The sequence below is a fragment of the Artibeus jamaicensis genome, unplaced genomic scaffold (assembly GCF_021234435.1).
Source record: "Artibeus jamaicensis isolate MK-2021 breed Jamaican fruit bat unplaced genomic scaffold, CSHL_Jam_final contig_64, whole genome shotgun sequence".
NCBI lineage: Eukaryota > Metazoa > Chordata > Mammalia > Chiroptera > Phyllostomidae > Artibeus > Artibeus jamaicensis.
In genome coordinates, this window is record NW_026521911.1 from 5,929,859 (window position 1) to 5,949,921 (window position 20,063).

Below are 20,063 nucleotides of genomic sequence, written 5' to 3' on the forward strand. Positions count from 1 at the left end.
ACCAGGCATTTCACAAACATCAACTCTGACCCGCATAACAATCCATGGGGAGGAGCTGCTGCTCACCCCAGCTCCTCCTGGCCTTCCGCTAAGAGTGTATGTTCTTAGACTAATCACTTTACCGTCTTAGGCCTTCATCTCCTCCTCTGTAAATGGAGAACACCTATTACATATGATCGTTGGGAGGATGGAATACCAAGACCTCAATGTCTGCTCTGATCGTTATTAGAATACAGGAGGGAGCTGTGAGGCTCACAGAGGAGTGGCGGGCAGCCCAGGACCACGTAGCCCGAGGAAGGAAGAGCTGGCCCCTGTTCTCTGTTCTACCCATGACCTGCCATACAGCAAAGGTTAAAGTGGAAGCTTTGTCATTCACGGCAAGTGCCTGGACTTGGCTGCCCTCTCTGTTCTGAAGAGGCGAGGCCACCTGTCCAAGGCAGGGTTACCCCAGGTCACCTGCAGCTATGTACACATCCAACCCTGAAGGCTGCTAGGGGAGAGGACAGCTGCAGCTTAGGCCTGGAGAGCTGGGCTGAGCCTCCCCTGTCACTTCTGAGACCTTCTGAGTCCCTGTGTCCTCATCTGAACAGGAGAATACTATTGTTTTTCTGTCTCATATTATGGACATTGAGTGAGTTAGAGGCTGGGAAGTGGTTTTTCACACTGCTCTATTGTGCTAAGGTGGATAGTTAGTTGGTGGGTGGGTAGGGGATAGAGAGAGGTAGAATTCAGCTCAACATGAAGATGAACTTCCTCAGAGGTCCGGCCATAGGAGTGGAAGGAGGTGGAAGAGTGGGTGACTGTCAGTCCTGGGGATGCAAAGGGACTCCTGCTGTGGGGTGGGGATAAGAGCTGCTTGAGTGAGACCAGTTCCCCTACCCGAGCCTCTTCTCTCCTCTCCTGCCCTACTGGGCAGCAGGTACCTAGAGATGAACCAGAACTCAGAAGGTCTTGCTCTCCACTTGACTCTGACAGTAACTTGCTGTGCAACTTTGAGCCTCCCCCTGACCCTTCTTTTCCTACTTATCTCATAAATAAATGTAACAAAACAGTTTATTAACTACGATAATGTGGCTATGTAAAGGATTATTATTTGCCAAGACTTTGGCCAAAGGGCGAGGTCTGTGGGAAAAAGGAAGCATTGTAACCTGTGGAATTGCAGGTTAGGGTTGAGAGGGCCCAGCATGAGTCCAGGATCTGCACCGGGCATACACCCGGGGACTGCTCTGTGGCTGACAAAGTAGTTTTTTAGCCTTGTCTCGTTCGATCTCACAAGACCCCACAATCAGAGACAGATATGGACCCAGTGAGCTCGTATACTCATTCATCCTCACACTCGGGCCTGGAGCCCTGAGCGGAGGTGGGAGAGAAGTGGCTCTGGGCTGGAACCCCAGCTCCAGTCTGCCCACGGGCAAGTTCCTTTAGCTATCTACACGTCAGTTTTCTTGTTGTTAAATAGGAAGATTAAATATTCACCTTAGGGTTTTGGTGAAGATTAAATGAGATACCGTGTGAAAGAGCTTGGTGCAGAAATGGGTACAAAGGAGGTACTGAATACGGTGAAACCCAAACTCACTAGAAACTGCAGGACTGGGCTTCCGGCTCCTGCTTCAGCGCTCTTTGCCCCGACAAAGCAGTTTCCTTTCATCACCCTGCTTGTTGCTGTCACAGCTGAGGCACCCAGGTTGAAGAAGTCAGCTGCATAGTAGGAGGCTACTCTAAGTAGGCAGCTTGGTCTCTGGTGACCTGAAAGAGTTAATTACTGCCCCCGGGGTCAAATGCACCAATTGCCAAAAGGAAAAGCTTCCCTGCAGTTGGCCCTGTGAGCTGATGGAGGAGGAGCCAGGCTCCTGCTCGGGCGGTGGGGAGTGTTGACATGAGAGGCAGAAGGCTGGCAGGTCCTTCCCTGGGCAGACAGATCACCTGATACAGACGGTGGGGCCCGAGCCCTGGGATTGGCCTAAAACAGGGTGTGTTTTTGCCCACCGGCTGGGCCTTGGCGTCCTGTCAAACTGCCTTCACACCCAGCCGTTAAAAAGAACAACGTCTGTGGGACTCTGTGCTGGAGGAAGCAACCATGCAGGTGCTGAACAAACGCTACCCCAAGAACTGCCTGCTGAACGTCATGGACAGGTACTCGGCCGTGGTGCAGAACATGGAGCAGGTGGTGATGTTCCCCAGCCTCCTGAAGGACGTGCAGTTGAGTGCGCAGGCTGGGGCCCCCAGTCTCTACAACTACTTCACCATGCTCAAGGCCATCCGCACGGATGTGGACCACGGCCTGCTGCCGCGGGAGGAGCTGCAGGTCAAGGCGACTGGTGGTAAAACCGATGTGACTGAGAATGAAGCTGCAGAGACGGAGGAGGGCGAGGAGGGCGAGGAGGAGGTCTTGGGGCAGCTGGACCTGGAAGCCCAGTTCCACCTGCACTACACTAGCCTTCATCACATCCTCACCCACCTCACCTTGAAGGCCGAGGAGGTGACGAGAATATACCAGGAAATAACAGGACAAGCTGTGTAGGCCTCGGACTCTAGGGAAGGTAATGGCAGCCACACTAGTCAGAGTCCATAGAGGGACGTCCCAGGGGAGCAGGGGAGCAGGGGTGCCACCCAGTGGGAGACGGAGAGCTCAGGTCCCAGATAGAGCTGTCCTCACTGCCTTACTCTCCTACCGGCCCAGAATTGGTGAGTAATGGCCATGACCATTAGAGAGACAGCAGGAAAAGTGTCCTGGAGTGCATACCTTATGTGCACACATCTGTGTTTATGCATGTGTGCATTTGTTAGGAAGTGTGGGCATTTACTCAGGTGAATCGTGACTTCTGCGTGTGTGTGTGTGTGTGTGTGTGTGTGTGGCATTGCTTCCCAACATTTTGTCAAGCCACGGAACGTGAAACATAATATTAGATGTCACATGGGGTGCACAGGGGAGGCCACTCACAGCATTCCTGCAACTGGCAGGGGTGCTCTGGCCACCCCAGGTTGCAGCCAGCCGGATGGAAAGCTGAAGGACTGCTCTCTCGGCACTCTAATTGTCCCAGGCATAGCAGCGTGGAGGCATGCCTGCTGAAAAGGCCTGTTGCGAGGACATGGAAATGTGCTGAAATTGAAGCCCATATGTCTATGCACAGAAGGGCCGGGGTTGTAAGGTGTGGGTAGGCTGCAAGCTAGACAAGCAGGTGGTAGCACCAGGTAGGTGATGGGAAGAACACATGGGACAGTTGTGGGCCGGCCATTCCTGGGTAAAGATTAGGAGAAGTTTGGCCACCACACCCGCCAGTTTTGATCCTGTGCCACCTGCCAGCCCTTCTCCCACACACTGGTTTCATTGGTGATAAAGCTTATTTATGTCCATGGTCATCTCAAAGCCACTGATGTAGGTCTGTGGGGGAGGAGGTTTATCCCCATTTTACAAGTAAAAACATTAAAGCCAGAGGTGAGTGATTCACCAAGTCATAGGAAGAGGACAGGAGCAAGACTGGCCCCAATTTTGAATTGGGTATTTTTTCATCACACCTAATCTTGGCCCCATGTGTTATCTTCATAATCTGCCTGAGGCCACTCGGTAACAATGGGGGTTGACCAGGGGCCTGAACACAGCCTCTGGGGAGCTGCACTCCGGTGTTTTCTCAGCTATTTTTCCTTCCGCCACCTCAAACCCAAACCCAAACTTCAGCCTCCCTGCAATTTCCCCTCAAGGCTCCTTGGGTCGCTTTTCAGAGGTTCTTGAATGTAACTGCGTTGAGTCAACAGCTCTAGGGTGAAGTTCTGGTCCCACCTCTAATGAGCTGAGGCCTTGGTTTAGCCACCTCAGGTCCCTGGGTTTCAGTTCCTTCACGGAATAATAGCAGTGGTGGTAAAAATAACAATAGGTATACGAATAGTTTTATAGTTTAAAACTGCTTGCATATTAATTATCTAATGGAACTATCACCCCCTTTTACATGAAAAAACTAGATGTCTAAGAAGTAAAATGAGTCTGGGGTTACCGAGGAAATGGCACAGATGAGGCGGGGGTGGACCCCGGCCTAAGTGGTGTCTCGTTCCTCTCCTCTGCACTGGTGAATTTCCTTAGTGCTGTGGAGTCCTGCTGCCTGGGCTGGAGGAGGGAGCCGGGGATGGCTCCGTGGGTAGCACACCCACTCCTTGATCAATCAACTTTGCAGACAGAGCAGTTATTCTATGCTACACTGATTTTCGTGATATAACAGAAGTTAAAAAAAACCTGGACTCTTGTCCTGACTCTGCTGCTGCTGTCTGTGTGACCCTGGACAGCTTACCTTTGTGCAGTTTCCCTGTTAGTAAAATGTAGAGATCAAACTAGTTATTGCCACTCTGATTCTTCTTACAGTGCCGACACTACCAGACTCCCCCACACAACACCGTGGGGCTTCATCATTGTTTTCCCTACTTCAGTAGCAATATGACAATACCTTAGTGATGTGGATTCACACTGACTGGTTGTTTTTTTAAATTTCTGAACTCCACAGACTCCGTGATGAGAACTTGGAGCAGCTCACTGACCCTGATGATACCAGGAAGGCTAGACCTACAGCTGCGATGAGGCGACGTGATTTTCTGAGATGCTTCCCTACCCCTCTCCGGGCACCAGTTCTGGACTTGTCACAGGGTCACCACCTTTAGGATGCCTGTCGCTATTCACAACTCCTGCTCAGCTCTTACCAGCTTGGGACAGTGGTTCGTGAGGGACTAGATGTTACCTAGCTAATGTGCCACAGTAGGAAGAATATAGGTTTCAGCATCTGACTCTTAGCACTTATTCAATGTGATCTTGGGCAAGCTATTTAACTGGCTGGAACCTAAATTTCATGACCTATAAAATGGAGATACTGCGTGCCTCAAAGTTGTTCTAGAAATTAAACAAGATACAATCAAAAGCATCTGGCATGTCAGTGCTATTATTACAGGCTCATTTTCCCCCCACTCTCACTGTGTTTGCTCCAGCTTTTGTTTTTTTACACCCCAGAACTAAGAGGTAGCAGTGTTTCTGGGGATGAGTGGTTCACTCCTGAACTTGCTGAGCACAGGTAAACTATGAACCTATTTACTGCAGTTGCAATTAAAAAAAAAATACCTTGAACTTGTACATATCTTTATTCTAAAGTACTAAAGTACTTTCTCAGAGATGATTTTATATTTAACAAGTGGGACTCGAGAAGAGATGGAACTCATGTAATTTTGCCCCCAAACCAAATTTATATTCACACTGCTACCTAATTTGAAATCACATAAAGAGAAACAATTTTATTAATCTCCACAAACCAGTCTGAGTATAAATTCTGAGCCTGGAAACAAAAACTTCCTGGACAACTGCTTGGCCTTGGTCAGCAGTGAATAGCAGCTTCCTCCCAGTCAGGTGCACTCTTCTACTACCAGAGGCGCCCGGCTCCGCTGCGGACAGTGCCGGCGCTGAGCCCGCCCTCTCCTGGATGACCCAGCTAAGAGCGAGGACCCCTATGCGGATCAGTCTTCTGCCCTCCTGGTCTCACGTCTCTTGCTTGTAAACCACCTGCTATATTGTTCAGAGAGAGCTCACAAATAAAAACCTAACCGTTATTCCCATTTAAAAAACCCTTTAGTAACTTCCTACCACCTAGGGGTTCAAGTCAAAATCATTTACATGACTTACAAAACCCTCCATAGTCTGGCTTGCTTTGTTTTGCTTTCTACTAGCACAGGGGCGGACGAAGCCTTTCTGCAAAGGACCGTATGTTAGTTCATGCTTTGCAGGCCATAAGGTCCCTGCCACAGCTACACGACTCTGTGGCTGCGGCCTGGAAGCAACACGAGCGACACATGAACGAACGCGCAGGGCTGTGTTCGAAAAGAATGGTATTGGCAGCGGGGCACATTTGGCCGACAGGCCGTACTTGGCTGACTGAGAACTAGAACTACTCCATTTTTAAATAGGACAGATGTCTTCGTACAATTGGGTAAACTGAAACAGACCGTTCTGGGATGAACCACTTTTCTCATGACAAAAAAGAGTCAGAGTGCTCATGATGACCATTTTAATCACAGCTGTTAACACACAGATTACTGTAAGTTCAAATATCAAGAAACCGTGTTCCACTAAATTCAGAAATAACTGTTATCAGTGAAACTGAAGCAAGAACTTGGGAGACTTCAACGCACTGGATGGAATTCTTCAAGAATTTCAGCATAAGTTTTCTTATCTATAAAAGAAAAGATCACAAAAGGTTATATTTAAATTATGTTTTAGATCATATTCCCTAAAAAATAAAATTAAAACTTAATTATTTTTAGAGACAGAAAGCCCTAAAATTTCCTTTTCTAGTCCTCAACCACGCGTGGTGATCCCCGAGAGTATTTGCTTCACTGAATACTTTTGAAGACTCTGTTGTAACATCTCTATGGCTGCCCAGAGGGCAAAGTGCTGCCCGGGGAGTCCTGGCTGCAGGGGTGAAGGAAGGAATGAACAGGGAGGGGCAAAGGTCAGGGAGGAGGGGCCTGAGCGGAGGGGGTCAAGCTCTCTGCTTACTCGCAAGGTCATCAGTGCCAGAGGCTCTGGGTACACCTGCCAGTAACCTGCTGCTGAGACAGAGTGAGCCTGTGAAGTTGTGCACACTCCTGCTGACAGAGGGAGACAGTGGGAACAGGGAGGCAAGGAGCCAGAGGTCTGGGGCTGAGGACCACTCTGCCATCGGGTTTCACTCTGAGGACTCAATATTCCCAAGGTCCTTCCAGAAGTTCAGAGTATTCCTCATCCCTGATACAACCACTATTCATAGTTTTGTAGTCATCTTTGAGGTCTTCATCGGCAAAGACACACACATACAGACTGTACCTTTTTAATGCATGATAAACAATGCATATGTGACTGAAGGCTGTAACAATACTGAATAGAGTAATACAATATTAGAACTAAACATGGCCTTAGAGATTATCATTCAGTCTAATAAAATCTCAATGCTTAGTATTACACATTTAGGAAAATCTATGAGTCCAAATTTTCCCTCCCTCCCTTCCCCTCCTTCCTCTGTCATGTACACATCTGTACTGTGTGTATGTATGTAAAATAAAAACAAGACAGTTATATTACTATTAGAGTTGAACAGAGATAAGTAGAATGTGCTGAGGAAATTCCTGTAACTGGGTAAAAACTTCATTGAGATGAAGCTTGGACAGGAATTTGCCAGACAAACAGGGTGGAAATGGGCAAGAGGAGGTTCAGGAAAAAGGGCGCTGTGTACAAATGTTACAGGGCAGGCTCAGAACACAGCACTTCAAGAGGCAGGGGATGGATTATGGGAGATGAGGCAGGGTTCTGTGTTGTTTAGGTCAGCTATTATTTATTTAGTGTCCACTATGTGTGGGCTCTGTGCTGGAGGCTGGGGAAACAGACCAAACTACAGTCTAATGAGGGACACAGCTGTGTACATAATGTGGAGGATTTAAAGTTATGGGAAAGAGCATCTACCAGGCACTTAGCCTGAGATGTGAGCTTCAGTAAGACCAAAAATGGAGAGCTGGAGGCAAGAGCAACCATCCAGGCAAAAGATTATTAGGACCTGCACCAGGATAGTAAGAGTGGGAGACAGAGGGGAGTTTAGAGTTGAGAAATACAAAGTAGAAGAGTAAGACTTCATGACTAATGGGGAGTAAAAGAAAAAACTTGGAGAGGATTTCCAGGCATCAGGCTGGAGTATGCAGGAGGACAGCAGCTCCATCTCTGAAGCAGGACACAGCACGGGTCGGGGCTGGCACAGGGCCTGTGAGGTTCTGTTCGCTATCTGAGGTAGTTAGCCAGAACCTGGATATTTGAATTCAGAGAATTCTGGCCTATAGTCAACAATATGGGAGTCAACCAAATAGAGAGGGAACCTGAGGCCATAGGCACGGAAAAGATTAACCAGGAAAAATAATGCAGAGCAAGAAAGGTTTTTGACAATTAACTTGAAATACCTTTTTCAGGAAAATCTTCCGGATGTGATTTTATATACGCAAACATATCATGGTCCCTCACAGCATACATATAGTCTTGACGTTTTAAAAGATAATATCCAATAAAAACAAAGGAAGTAACATACAGAAGCTGGCGATGCAAACCTGAAATTAAAATGACAAATCCCAAAGAAAGCAAAAATCAGTCGGGTAATGTTTAGTAAAGATCATATTCTTATATTTCAGATATATAATTTATTATTTCTTCTAAAAAATTTTTAAAGGGCTTTTCTAAGTGGCTATTCTGAACAAGCAGCCTTGATCTTGCGATGTCTTCTTAAAGCAATCTGGCAATTATGAAAAGCAATATTAAGTCTACAAACATCATTATCAATAGAATCCAAGCTTTTAAAAATTGAGGTTTTATAAATTTCTTCATGGAAAAAGGTGGATTAATCCCAAATCCCAAATGCTAGACTGAGAACAGAAAAAAAAATTTCCTTCTTCAATAAGTTTACTTCAGACCTCAACTAATTTGTATTCCAGGACTTGTTCAGGAAGGTGATGAGCTGAGACAAAGTCCTTTACAAATGGTTTTCAAGCAGTTTGGTTGGTCTCCACATACTGACTTATATTTGCATATTTAGTGGCCACTGAAGTAGCAGCCTACACTTCAAATATATCTCAGTTCTCTTTTGTCCCATCTAAATTTCATCCCATTTGCATGTATTACCTATTTGGAAACTATATTTATAAAATCATCATATTAAAAACATTATTCTATTATAATGAGAATGGAGAGGGTCAAATCACACGCTCTAGAGAAAGCCAAAAGCCTGAAGGGGAGATCCAAAGGCATCAACTTGATATATAGAAATATTTTTTGCAAAACGCTAACTTTTGATTTTCTAGCAAAGCCCCCGAATCCCACCCCCAGTCCTCCACTTCTCAACCTGCATACCTTCCTCTGGAGAACTGGCTTATTACTATACTTGTATCTACTGTCCATGTGCTGGTGACCCCAAAATATATCCAACTCAGACACCCCTGTCGACTAACAGATACATCCAAATGTTGGACAGATACGTTCACTTAAATATCCCCAAATGAACTCATTTCCTTCCTACACATGCCTCTTCCTCCTAATTCTAAGAATAAGACCATTTTACCCAGGAATCCAAGTCCTGGGTAATAAACACAGTAATCATCCTTCCTTTCCTACCCTTTTCCCCACATCCAGTCACTGAGTGCTGCCAGTTCTGCCTGGTAAATATTTCCTTTCCTCACTTATCTCTCATTTGTATTAACTGGTCCCCCCTTCATCTCATTTTTCACTCCACAACGATCCCAGCTTTTATCCTGTCACTAGAAGAATTTTTACTAAAATATAAACCTCTCGTTGGTTCCTTCTTCAATTATGCTCAACAGACATACAAATGCTTACATATGACCTTCTAAACCTTCATGAGCCAACTCTCCCACCTTCATCTTATGCTTCCTGATATGCACATTGTGCTTCAGCAACACTGAACTATTTTTAAGATTTTTATGTATTTAATTTTAGAGAAAGTGAAAGGGAGACAGAGAGGGAGAGAAACATCAATGTGTAGTTGACTCTCACATGCCCCCCACTAGGGACCTGGCCTGCAACCCAGGCATGTGCCCTGACTGGAAATTGAACTGGCGACCTTTTGGGGCACAGCCTGTGCTCAATCCACTAAGCTACTCCAGGCAGGGCTATTTTTTCAAGATTTATCTATTTTCAGAGAGAGGGTAAGGGAGAGAGAGAGAGAAATACTGACTGGCTGCCTCTCACACCCATCCAACCAGGGATGAAACCTGCAGTCCAGGCCTGTGCCCTGACCAGAATGGAAGTCGTGACCTTTCAGTCTGTGGGACGATGCCCAACCCACTGGGCCATACTTTTAATTCCTCACACAAACTAGGCTTCTTCATGCTTCTAATTACTGTGCACTGGTTATTTTCTCTGCCCAGTGACTTACTGATCCTTGAAGGCTCATCTCAGACATCACTTCTACTAAGAAGCCTTCCCAGAACTTTCCTGGACTTAAAAGTGTGAACTCATCTCTATTAATATGCAAATTGCTATGCTAGAGGCCTATCTGAAGGAGATGGGATTTCAATACTATTTGAGCACTGGACACTAACTTCGGGGTATAACATACACCTGGAAGATGGCAAAAGAGGCACAAGTGAAGTGATTCCTGACTGCCGGAACCAGTGTATTAGCTTTCTTCCTAACTGGGCTCCTTGGCTCCCATCAGTGAGTGTTGCTCCACGCTGTTGATCAAGTTGACCTTTTAAAACACAAGTCTGATCGTTCCATCTCTGCCTGGCCCCTACCAAGCAAAAGCTAAAAAAGTTCCTTTCTACCTAGAGAATAAATTGCCACGATCTCCCTACTAGTTTGTAGCCTTATCGTCCTACACTGCACACTCATTCGATCATCAAACTATCCCCCTTCCAGAGACCTTTGCCTTCATTTATTCCCCCTAGACCCATGGGCCTGGAAGGCTGTTTCCTAGTATCTGCCTGGTAAGTCAAAGCTAAGTTCAAAACCTTCCAGTTTCCCTCCACTTTTCCATTTGGAGGTCCGTAACCCTTAGCACAGCTACTGTGTCAGCTCTTACCAGCTGACAGGATGCCACTGACATACTAGAAAAGACAGCCCAGTGTTTTAAAGCCTCCCAACTCAAAGTGGGGTCTCCACACTAGCAGCACCAGTGCCTGCTAGTTTGTTAATATATGGCCTCTTCCCAGACCTAATGAATCAGAATGCACATTTTAACAGGATTCCAGGTTATTAGCAGTACGCACATTGAGTTTGAGGGCACTGTTTTCCAGTACAGACTCTGAGGACTAAAGCAGGCGCTGCTACTTTTGAGCCAAATGACCTTGGGCAAGCTGCTCTAACCTCTCCAAGATTCTGTTTTCTAATTGTGGATAACATCTTCCCATAAGGTGTCTTGAGGATTAAATGCTATAATGTACGTAGTTTCAGTAGTACGTGGCATGGAGTCAACGCTCATTTTTGCACACACCACAGCGCGAATTGAAAGGGGGCGGGCAGTCCACTGCTGGGTCCTTCATGGACTCACTGTGGGGTCGTGGGTTTCACTCCACCTCAGTTTCCTAAAAAGCCAAATGACACTCTGGCCCCGCCGAATTCTGAAGAGCTCCCGGGGCGAGTGGAGGCCGCAGGAAGGTGAGGCCGGGCCTGCTAGGTGAAAATGCCCGGAAAAGCGAATGCACCTCTGGCAGCCTATGGCGGAGCCGGCTCGCAACCCTGAGACCCAGAGAGACCTCCCACCGGACCCCGCTCGCGCAGCCCTCACCGGCCAACAGCACCGGCCTCTTCCGGATCGCGTTATCTAGCAGACCGGAGCAATAGCCCAAGAAGCCGAAGTAGGCGAGCCGCGGGTCGGTCAGCTTGGGCGGGGGCAGGCTCCGGGCCTCATCCGGCAGGAACTGTAAGGGCACTCGGCCCGGCCGTCCGCTCAGCATGATGATGCCGCTCTTACTAGAAGCCTGGCTTCAGACCGCTAATTACTAAGAAAACCCTCACAACTACAGCCGACCCCACGTCCTAAGCTTTCTCCTCCGAGCACTGGGCTGAAGGGCAGGCGCGCGGCGGTGCAGCGCTCAAACGCTTCCCCGGGCGCACTGCCTCGCGAACTTGCCTGGGAGGTTCCGGCCTACCGAACGACCCAAGAGCTAGCTCGCCCGCCGGCGCTAATTCTGTTCCTGGACTATGGGGTCTTGCTTGGTACCACCCAGGCGAGGAATCCATGAAACGAGCCAAACTGGGAGAACACTAGGAGATACGGCCAACCGCCAGCCTTCCAAGTGTCTCTCCCTCTCCCGCACCTGAATGTCCCTTCAGCGAGAATTTATCATTGCATCTAATACCACCCACAAGTGAACTTGATGAATTGTTTTGAGAAACGTAATTAACTGAGTTCTCATAAAAGCTGCTTTCGCCCTGACCGTGTGGTAAACTGGGATGGGCGTCCTCCAGCAAAGCGTGAGGTCGTGGAATCATTCCGGGTCAGGGCATATGCCTGGATTGGGGGCGCGTGCCTGATGGGGCGCAGCGCAGAGGAGTGGGTGGATGCTTCTCTCTTACATAGGAGTTTGTCTCCCTCTCCTTTCTTCCTTCCCCCTCTCTAAAAATAAATAAAATAACAAAATTTTAAGTCTGTTTCCATTCTCTGGGTTTCCAGCCTTTCATTTGCACCGGCACATCCTCCAAACTTAAAATTAAGGTCTAGCCATCAACAAAGAATTCTGAGAACCCCAGACTGGATCATTTGGTTAAACTCTTGAGGTTTAGGCTGGGTGGCAGCACCCTAACATTGTTCGCCTCTGGGTATTTAGGTACTTGCATGTGGCTGAAGGAAGAGGTGTTTCTTAAAGGTCTGAGGAATGAAAGAAGGAATCTATGATGTTCTGCCAAGAAGTTGTCCAGTCTCTGCTCACCTACCTCCAATATTGGGGGCCGTATTGCAGGTAGTCTTTGAATAATTCTCTTTAAAAAGCCCTTACTAATATTGAGTGAAAATATCTTCTTTTTGTGTCTGTTCATTTGTGGGGTCAACATTTTATGTAGACAAATACTAATTAAACCAGGGGTTAATGCAAAGGTATATACATCAACCAAAATGGAAGAATTAAGTATCAGTTAATGTTACCGAACAACAGGTCCGAGGGGGAGCGATATCTGGCCCCCCCAGGGATGCCAAAAACTGCTACAGAACAGGGGCTCCTCCCAAGGACGAAATACTAAAATCTTCTGGGCTCTTCTGTCCGCCACCAATTGGAAAGACATCTCTCAATGCCAGAGATTTGTGAAAAGGAAACAAAATTTATTTTATGCTATTCAGGCCTAACGCCTCCACTAAAATATCAAAGTCCTTTAAGGTATACACCTACACCCACACAGCTACCGCTTCTCCCACTGTCCCAACTCTGGGTACCGTAAATCAGGAAAAGAGCACTTTTTCAGGCCACTGGCACCACCAGCTGTGTCGCCCTGCAGGCAGGATCTCTCTCTAGTTAATCCAAAGTCATGTAGTACCCTCTCACGGTCCACTGGCAAGAGTTCTTTGTACCCAGTTCCAGTCAAAGTCTCTCCTGCTTTCCAGGCCACGTGGCCAAAGCGGCACCCCAAAGCCACATGAGCCTCTTCTACCAAAGCTGCAGGGGTCCTCACTGTTGTAGAGGATCGGCGGGGAAATACACACTCTCGGAGTCCGGAACCGAATTGATAAAAATTTTAATGGCCAAAGATTTTCCTGCGCAGGGGCGAACTTCCCCAACTGTGACCGGAGTCACGTAGCTACTCAGAGCTACAAAATGGAAGTCGCGCCTGGCTTACAGGCTACTGGGTATTTATATTTTCTAGCAAGCAAGCAAAGGCATACAGAAGCAGAGGTGGCGGTTAGCTATTGGCTTATTTAAAAACGGCGAGGGTCCCTGATTGGTGGGCGCTGCTGCTGGCGGGCACTTTCTGGCGGGCCGGGGTTAGTTACCTTATTTGGCTAGAATTTTAAACCCAATTGTTCCCGGATGTTTGTTCATTACCCTGTTCCAGGAACTGCAGATTTAGGGTTGGGTAATGCCCTAGCTGTAATTTTCCTAACTGGGTATAACACTCACTCCACTAAAAGCATGTGGCATTCTTCTTCACCTGGCTGGAGGGATCTCCATTCTGGTAAAGCTGCGTGTTTTTTTTTCCTTCCACCTGGGAAAGAGGGGGTCTGCACTATGCCAAAACTACGTGGCTCTTTCTTTCACCTGGCCAAGAGGGGACCCTCACTCTGCCCCAAACCGCGTGGCTCTCTCCTCACCTGGCAAAGAGGGGACCCTTACTTTGCTGAAACTCCGTGGCTCCCTCCTCAACTGGGCAGTTATCGCCTCATGTCCTGGAGCCCATCTTTTCCAGGCTCTCACGCAGGCACCCTCACTCAGAGGTGCAGCCGCTAGTTACACCCTGGGTAGAAGCCACTCCCTTCTCCCTGGCTTAAAGCATGGCCACAGCTAATTAACATATCTATGAAACCAGTTAAAGGTTATAGATATGTTAAATGCCATTCTAGAGGTTAGTTGCAAAACTGTTGCTATGCAAAACAGCTCTCAATGGCCCTGCTTTATTCGTCCCTTCCCCCTGGGGGGAGGGGGGGAGGACATCTTAATATTTCCTGGACACCCTGAACTCTGGACCCCATCCCAAATCCTTTTCTGGGGCACCCCTCTTGGCTGCGCCCTGTTACATTAAGAGTAATTAAATAAAGGACGGACCTTTTACACCTATAGAAAACACTACTAGAAAACAGTACTAGAAAACACTACTAGATTTGCTATATTTCAAGGTAGGACTTTCCAAACAAAGGTATATTAGAACATATTCCTCGAGGGCAGCAAATGTTTCAAAGATTCATCCTCTTTGACCCAGTAATTACATGTCTAGGCATCTGTCTATGGAAACAGTACGACATTTTGCACAAAAATTTTTTAACAGCTGTTCCTTTGAAAATTATATCAAAAGAATAAAAACCAGAAACAATTTTTCAGTGGGATTTTCGCAGTATGTAAATTTTGAATAACAGATGAACTATCAAGCAAACACTTAAATATTTAAATGATGTTCACACATCCTTCTACCCTACATCCTTCTGGGTCTAACCCATGACTTTAAAAAAAGAAATTTAAAGCATATGAATTTAAAAAAAAACAATATAACTAATACTCATATTCTTCCACCCCAAATTAACAACTGTTAATCTTGTATCATATTTACTTTTAACCTTTTTAAAAAGGAAATAAAACATTACAGATACTATCTGAAGTCCCCTTTCCCTTCTTCCCCAGAAGCAACCACTATCCTGATTTTAGTTATATACTTCCAGTCCACTTTTTATATTTTTATGTATATTTGGTATTGTGTTATGTGTGCTTTTAAATTCTTTTTACTTAAAAAGTATGATTGATTATTCTTGTTTTTTTCTCACTTTTCTTTCCATATACTGTTTTTGCGATCTACAATGATGCAGAAAAATCAGATGCATTCCTTTTGACTACTGTATAATATTCTATCATATAAATATGCCTGATTTTGTTCATCAGCTAACCTTTTAGGTTGTTTCCAATTTCTTTTTCACTTATCTATGTTTATACTCTAAAATCTAGGGCTTAGAGAGAATTTTACATAAGAATACCAGGACCAAGAAAAGTATACAGATATTCACAGGAGTAACAATCATCTGCAATACTTCAAAACTGGAAATATCTTAAATGCCCATTAAGAACAGGTTAGAAAATAAATTGTCATGTTTTCATGCATCACGATACTCAGGCATCAGTATGATGAATCTCAGAGATTCATGTTTAAAAAGAGAATATGAGATCAGAGAAAAAGAATTTAAAGGAGGATATATGATTCCATTTATATAAAGTTTAATTTGGGCAAAAATATATTGTTTAGAGATACACATATATTAGTGGTAAAACTATTTGAAGAAACCAGAGAAAGATTAACTCAAATGTCCAGGATAATTACCTCTGGGGGAGGAAAGACATAGAGAAGCCCTTTAAGGGAATAATAACATTCTATTTCTAAGCTGCGTGGTGGGTATATGCATAGAAATATGTTTATTATTATTATCCTCATCTGAAGACCTTTTTCCCTTGTTTTTTCGAGAGAGGAGAAGGGGGAGGGGGAGAGAGAGAAGGAGAGGGAGAGGAAAAGAGAGAAAGAAACATTGATGTGAGAGAGAAACATCAATCAGTTGCCCTTTGCACGCGCCTCTGCATGAGCCCCAACTGGGTATCAAACCCACAGACTAATTCTACCCCCTGAATTGCAATAGAACTGGCAAGCTTGGTAAATTAGATGACACTCCAACCAACTGAGTCACACTGGCCAAGGCTAAATTTTATTATTTTTAACTTTACAGATGCATTTCACACTTTTGGATGTTATATATTTTATGCAATAATAAGATTTTTGGCTAAATTAAAATTGTAACTTTTTTTATTGTGGTAAAAACATATAACAATTTTAGCAGCTTAACCCTTTTTAAGTGTACAGTTCAATAGTGTTAAGTATATTCATCACTGTGCAGCATAGCTTTAGAACTTTTTCATCTTGCAAAATTGAAACTCTATAGCCATTAAATACTAATTCCTTTTCCCTCCTTCCCCCAGCCCTTGTAAACAACATTCTACTTTCTGCTTTTATGATTTTGGCTACTTCAGATACTTCATATGAGTGGAATAATGTAATTAATATCTGTCCTTTTGTGAATGCTTTATTTCTCTTAGTATAATGTCCTTAAAGTTTATCCATTTTTGATAGGATATTTTTCTATTTTAAGGTGGTATAATATTCTACCATAAAATGTATATACTAATTGTTTACCCACCTATCATTGTCTATTTGGGTTGCTTCTACTTCTTACCCGCTGAGAATAATACTGCAGTGAACATAGGTGTGAAAATGGCTCCTCAAGATCCTACTTTGAATTCTTTTGGATATCTCCCCAGAGGTGGGATTACTGGATCATATGGCAATTCTATTTGTCATTTTTTTGAAGAAATCCATACTGTTTTCCTAATGGCCGTACCATTGTACATTCCCCACAATGTTTAAGGGTTTTAATTTCTCCACATCCTTGTAAACACTTCTTATTTTCTGGGGCGGGGGGGCGGTGTTTGTTTTTGATACTAGGCATCCAAATGAGTATGAGATGTTATCTCATATGATTAGTGATGTCCAGCATCTTTTCATATGCTTTTTGGCCATTTGTTTATCTTCTTTAGAGAACTATGTATTCGAATTCTTTGCCCGCTTTTAAATTAGGTTATTTAGGGTTTTTTATTGTTTTTATTGAGTTATAGAAGTTCCTTATATATTCTAGATATTAGTCCCTTAATCAGACATGATTTGCAAATATTTTCTCCCACTTCATAGGCTGTCTTTTCACCCCGTTGATTGTTTCCTTTGATGTGCAAAAGTATTTAAGTTTTTAAAGTATTTTTGCTTTTGTTACCTGTGATTTGGCATCATATCAAGGAAAATCATTGCCAAAAATAATGTCCAGAAGCTGTTTCCCTATGTTTTCTTTTAGGAATTTTATAGTTTAAGGTCTTCAATTTAGGTGTTCAATCCATTTTGAGTTAGTTTTTGTATATGGTGTAAGCAAGGCAAGGATCCAACTGCATTCTTTTGTATGTTGATGTATGCTTTTCCCAATGTCATTTGTTGAAGAGACTGTCCTTCCCCCACAGTGTAAGCTCATTTGGCCATATACTCAAGGGTTTCCTTTCTGGGCTCTGTATTCTGTCCCATGGTTCTCTGTGTCTGTCTATATGACAGGACCACGCCACCTTGGTTACTATTATTTTGTAGTATGTTTTGAAGTCAGGATGTGTGAGGTCTCCAACTTTGCCCATTTTTTTTTCAAGATTGTTTTGGCTGTTCAGGGTTACCAATACATTTGAAAAAAGAAAAATAATGTTTCATTTTAAGGTGCATTTCCATGTTGATTAGAGAGGTTCTGAGAATTCTTTTGAAGTTTATTGGTCATCTGGGTTTTGTCTTTAGCAAAATTCAAGTGTTTGTCCTTAGCCCATTTTCTTTTGAATTATCTTTCCCTTATTTATTGATCAGTAGAAATCCTTTATTTTCTTTTTCTTTTTTGTTTTTTAAATATATTTTATTTATTATGCTATTACAGTTGTTCCATTTCCCCCTTCACTCTCCTCCACCCTGCACACCCTCTCCCACCCACATTTCCCCACTTTAGTTCATGTCCATGTGTCATAAGTTCTTTAGCTTCTACTATTCTTGCCCTCCCCTGTGTATTTTCTACCTACCATCTATGCTACTTATTCTCTGTACCTTCTCCCCCTCTCTCCTCCTTCCACTCCCCTGTTGCTAACCCTCCATGTAATCTCCATTTCTGTGGTTCTGTTCCTGTTCTAGTTATTTGCTTAGTTTGTTTTTGTTTTTGTTGTAGGTGTGGTTGTTAATAACTGTGAGTTTGCTGTCCTTTCACTGTTCATATCTTTGATCTTCTTTTTCTTAGATAAGTCCCTTTAACATTTCATATAATAAGGGCTTGGTGATGATGAACTCCTTAAATTTGGTCTTATCTGAGAAGCACTTTATCTGCCCTTCCATTCTAAATGAAAGCTTTGCTGGATAGAGCAATCTTGGATGTAGGTCCTTGCCTTTCATGACTTGGAATACTTCTTTCCAGCCCCTTCTTCCCTATAAGGTCTCTTTTTAGAAATCATCTGACATCCGATGGGAACTCCTTTGTAGGTAACTGTCTCATCTCTTGCTGCTTCTAGGTCCTCTGGCCGGCATGTGCCTGCTTTTGCATTGGCATAATCTTCCAAACCTTGTTCCTGAGCGATGCCCCCAAGAAAAGAGATCTCAGATTCCTCGATGGGCAGAGAAAAGAGATCTCTTCCAGGGACTTGATTTTCACGTCCTTGACCAGGTAGCCCAACTCGGTGACGCCTCCGCGAGTTCCACGGCCTCAAACTGACCCTGACCCCCGGCTGTGACCTCAGCCAGATGCCCCTGCCAAATCCTCCATGGAAGCCGCTGTGGCCTCCCATCCCGGGGCCCCCGGGACCTCCGGGACCTTCCTGCCGCACCGGCGTTGTTCACAATTTGGCGTTTCCTGGGGGAAAAGTGAATATATAAACTTTCCATTTTACGAGGTGATGTCAAATGCCTCCCTAAAGACACTGATTCAATTTCCTTTCTACCCACAGTTTATGCGAAAGTAGCAATATTTTCTATTGTCAGAATTTAGTTTTTGTCTATCTGGTGTGAAAAACGGGATCTCAATGTCGTTTTAATTTGCACATCCCTACTACCCCGTGAAAATGCGTAGCTCTTTCTGCAGTGATTTGCCATTTGAGTTTCCTTCTGTTTGATTGCCTAGTCATATACTTTTCCTGTTTTCTTTAGGGTTATGTTTTTCTAAATGATTTGTAGGAATTTCTTATGTAAGATAATATAAATCCTTTGTCTGTTATATATGTTATAAGATATTCCCCCCTGCAATCTTTTTTTGTCTTTTATCTTTATTTATAAGGTCTTTTAGTACACAGAAGTTAAAAGTTCTGATGTAGTAAAATACATCAGTCTAACCTTTTTCTTTATGGTTTGTTTTATGTCTTTAAAAAAATATTTTCAAAGCAAGGTCCTAAATTTTCTATCATAAATTTTACAATTTCCAAAACAAAGCTTTTAATGCTATCTTTATGTCCTCCACTCGCATCTCCCGCATTTCCCACCGCAGTAAACAATGCCGCCATCCACCCAGGTGCAACACCTGAAACACAGGCATCATCTATGATTCTTTGCTTACCCTCAAGCCCTATATCAAGTCCATTTCCAACTACTGTCCATTTTAACCCTCAATCCATCTGCTTCTACATCACACTGCCACCCCTCCATAATCTTTTATTAAAAATTTTATTTATTTATTTTTAGAGAGAGGGTGAGGGAGAGAGAAAGAGAGAGAGAGAAACATCAAATGTATGGTTACCTCTTGCATGACCCCTACTGGGGACCTGGCCCACAACCCAGGTATGTGCCCTGACTGGCAATCGAACCAGTGACCCTTTGGTTTGCAGGCCAGTGCTGAATCCACTGAGCTACACCAGCCAGGTCAAACTCTATAATCTTGCACCCGGGCAGTTCTCCACAGAGTAACTGGAGTGACTTTTTGAAAATACATTTCAATACCCAGGTCGATAAGAAACGATGAGAAATTGAACAGAGAAAGTGGCAAAGAACATAAACAGTTTTCAGAAGAGAAAGTACCAATGGCTGTTACACATAAACAAAAGAGAAATGCAAATGAATATTTCTTTGAAATATCATTGGCAGAGATCTAAAATAATAATGACACACTATGTTGGCAAGTTTGTGGGGAAACAGACACCATACCTTGCCTTAGATCATAAACTGGTGCAACTTCTATGATTCATTTGGCAACATCTACCAAAATTATAAAGGTACATAGCCTTCAACTTGAAAATACCACTTCTAGAAATTTAATCCAATCCTAGCACATGTGTAGAAATGAAAT

At 44.2% G+C, this 20,063-nt stretch overlaps 2 protein-coding genes across 2 annotated transcripts; one reads left to right on the forward strand and one right to left on the reverse strand.

Moving 5' to 3' along the window:
* Nucleotides 1-1,887: 1,887 nt before the first annotated feature.
* On the forward strand, nucleotides 1,888-4,901 carry THRSP (thyroid hormone responsive). Its single transcript, XM_037138556.2, has 2 exons — nucleotides 1,888-2,540; nucleotides 4,491-4,901. The coding sequence occupies exon 1, from the start codon at nucleotides 2,078-2,080 to the stop codon at nucleotides 2,519-2,521; it is 444 nt and encodes a 147-aa protein (XP_036994451.1). The 5' UTR covers nucleotides 1,888-2,077; the 3' UTR covers nucleotides 2,522-2,540; nucleotides 4,491-4,901.
* A 1,117-nt stretch (nucleotides 4,902-6,018) lies between these two features.
* On the reverse strand, nucleotides 6,019-11,600 carry NDUFC2 (NADH:ubiquinone oxidoreductase subunit C2). The gene is made up of 3 exons (XM_037138557.2): nucleotides 11,283-11,600; nucleotides 7,948-8,091; nucleotides 6,019-6,197 (listed from the first exon to the last, which is right to left on the reverse strand). Exons 1-3 carry the CDS (start codon nucleotides 11,449-11,451, stop codon nucleotides 6,148-6,150), a joined length of 363 nt encoding a protein of 120 aa, XP_036994452.1. The 5' UTR covers nucleotides 11,452-11,600; the 3' UTR covers nucleotides 6,019-6,147.
* Nucleotides 11,601-20,063: the final 8,463 nt, after the last annotated feature.

Excerpts from the sequence above, each read along its gene's own strand:
- THRSP (XM_037138556.2), top strand. The coding sequence starts at position 2,078 with ATGCAGGTGCTGAACAAACGCTACCCCAAGAACTGCCTGCTGAACGTC.
- NDUFC2 (XM_037138557.2), bottom strand. The coding sequence starts at position 11,451 with ATGCTGAGCGGACGGCCGGGCCGAGTGCCCTTACAGTTCCTGCCGGAT. Across the intron at positions 8,092-11,282 it reads GAGGCCGGTGCTGTTGGCCG|GTTTGCATCGCCAGCTTCTG; the intron begins GTGAGGGCTGCG and ends TTTTAATTTCAG. Across the intron at positions 6,198-7,947 it reads GGAAGATTTTCCTGAAAAAG|ATAAGAAAACTTATGCTGAA; the intron begins GTATTTCAAGTT and ends TTTCTTTTATAG.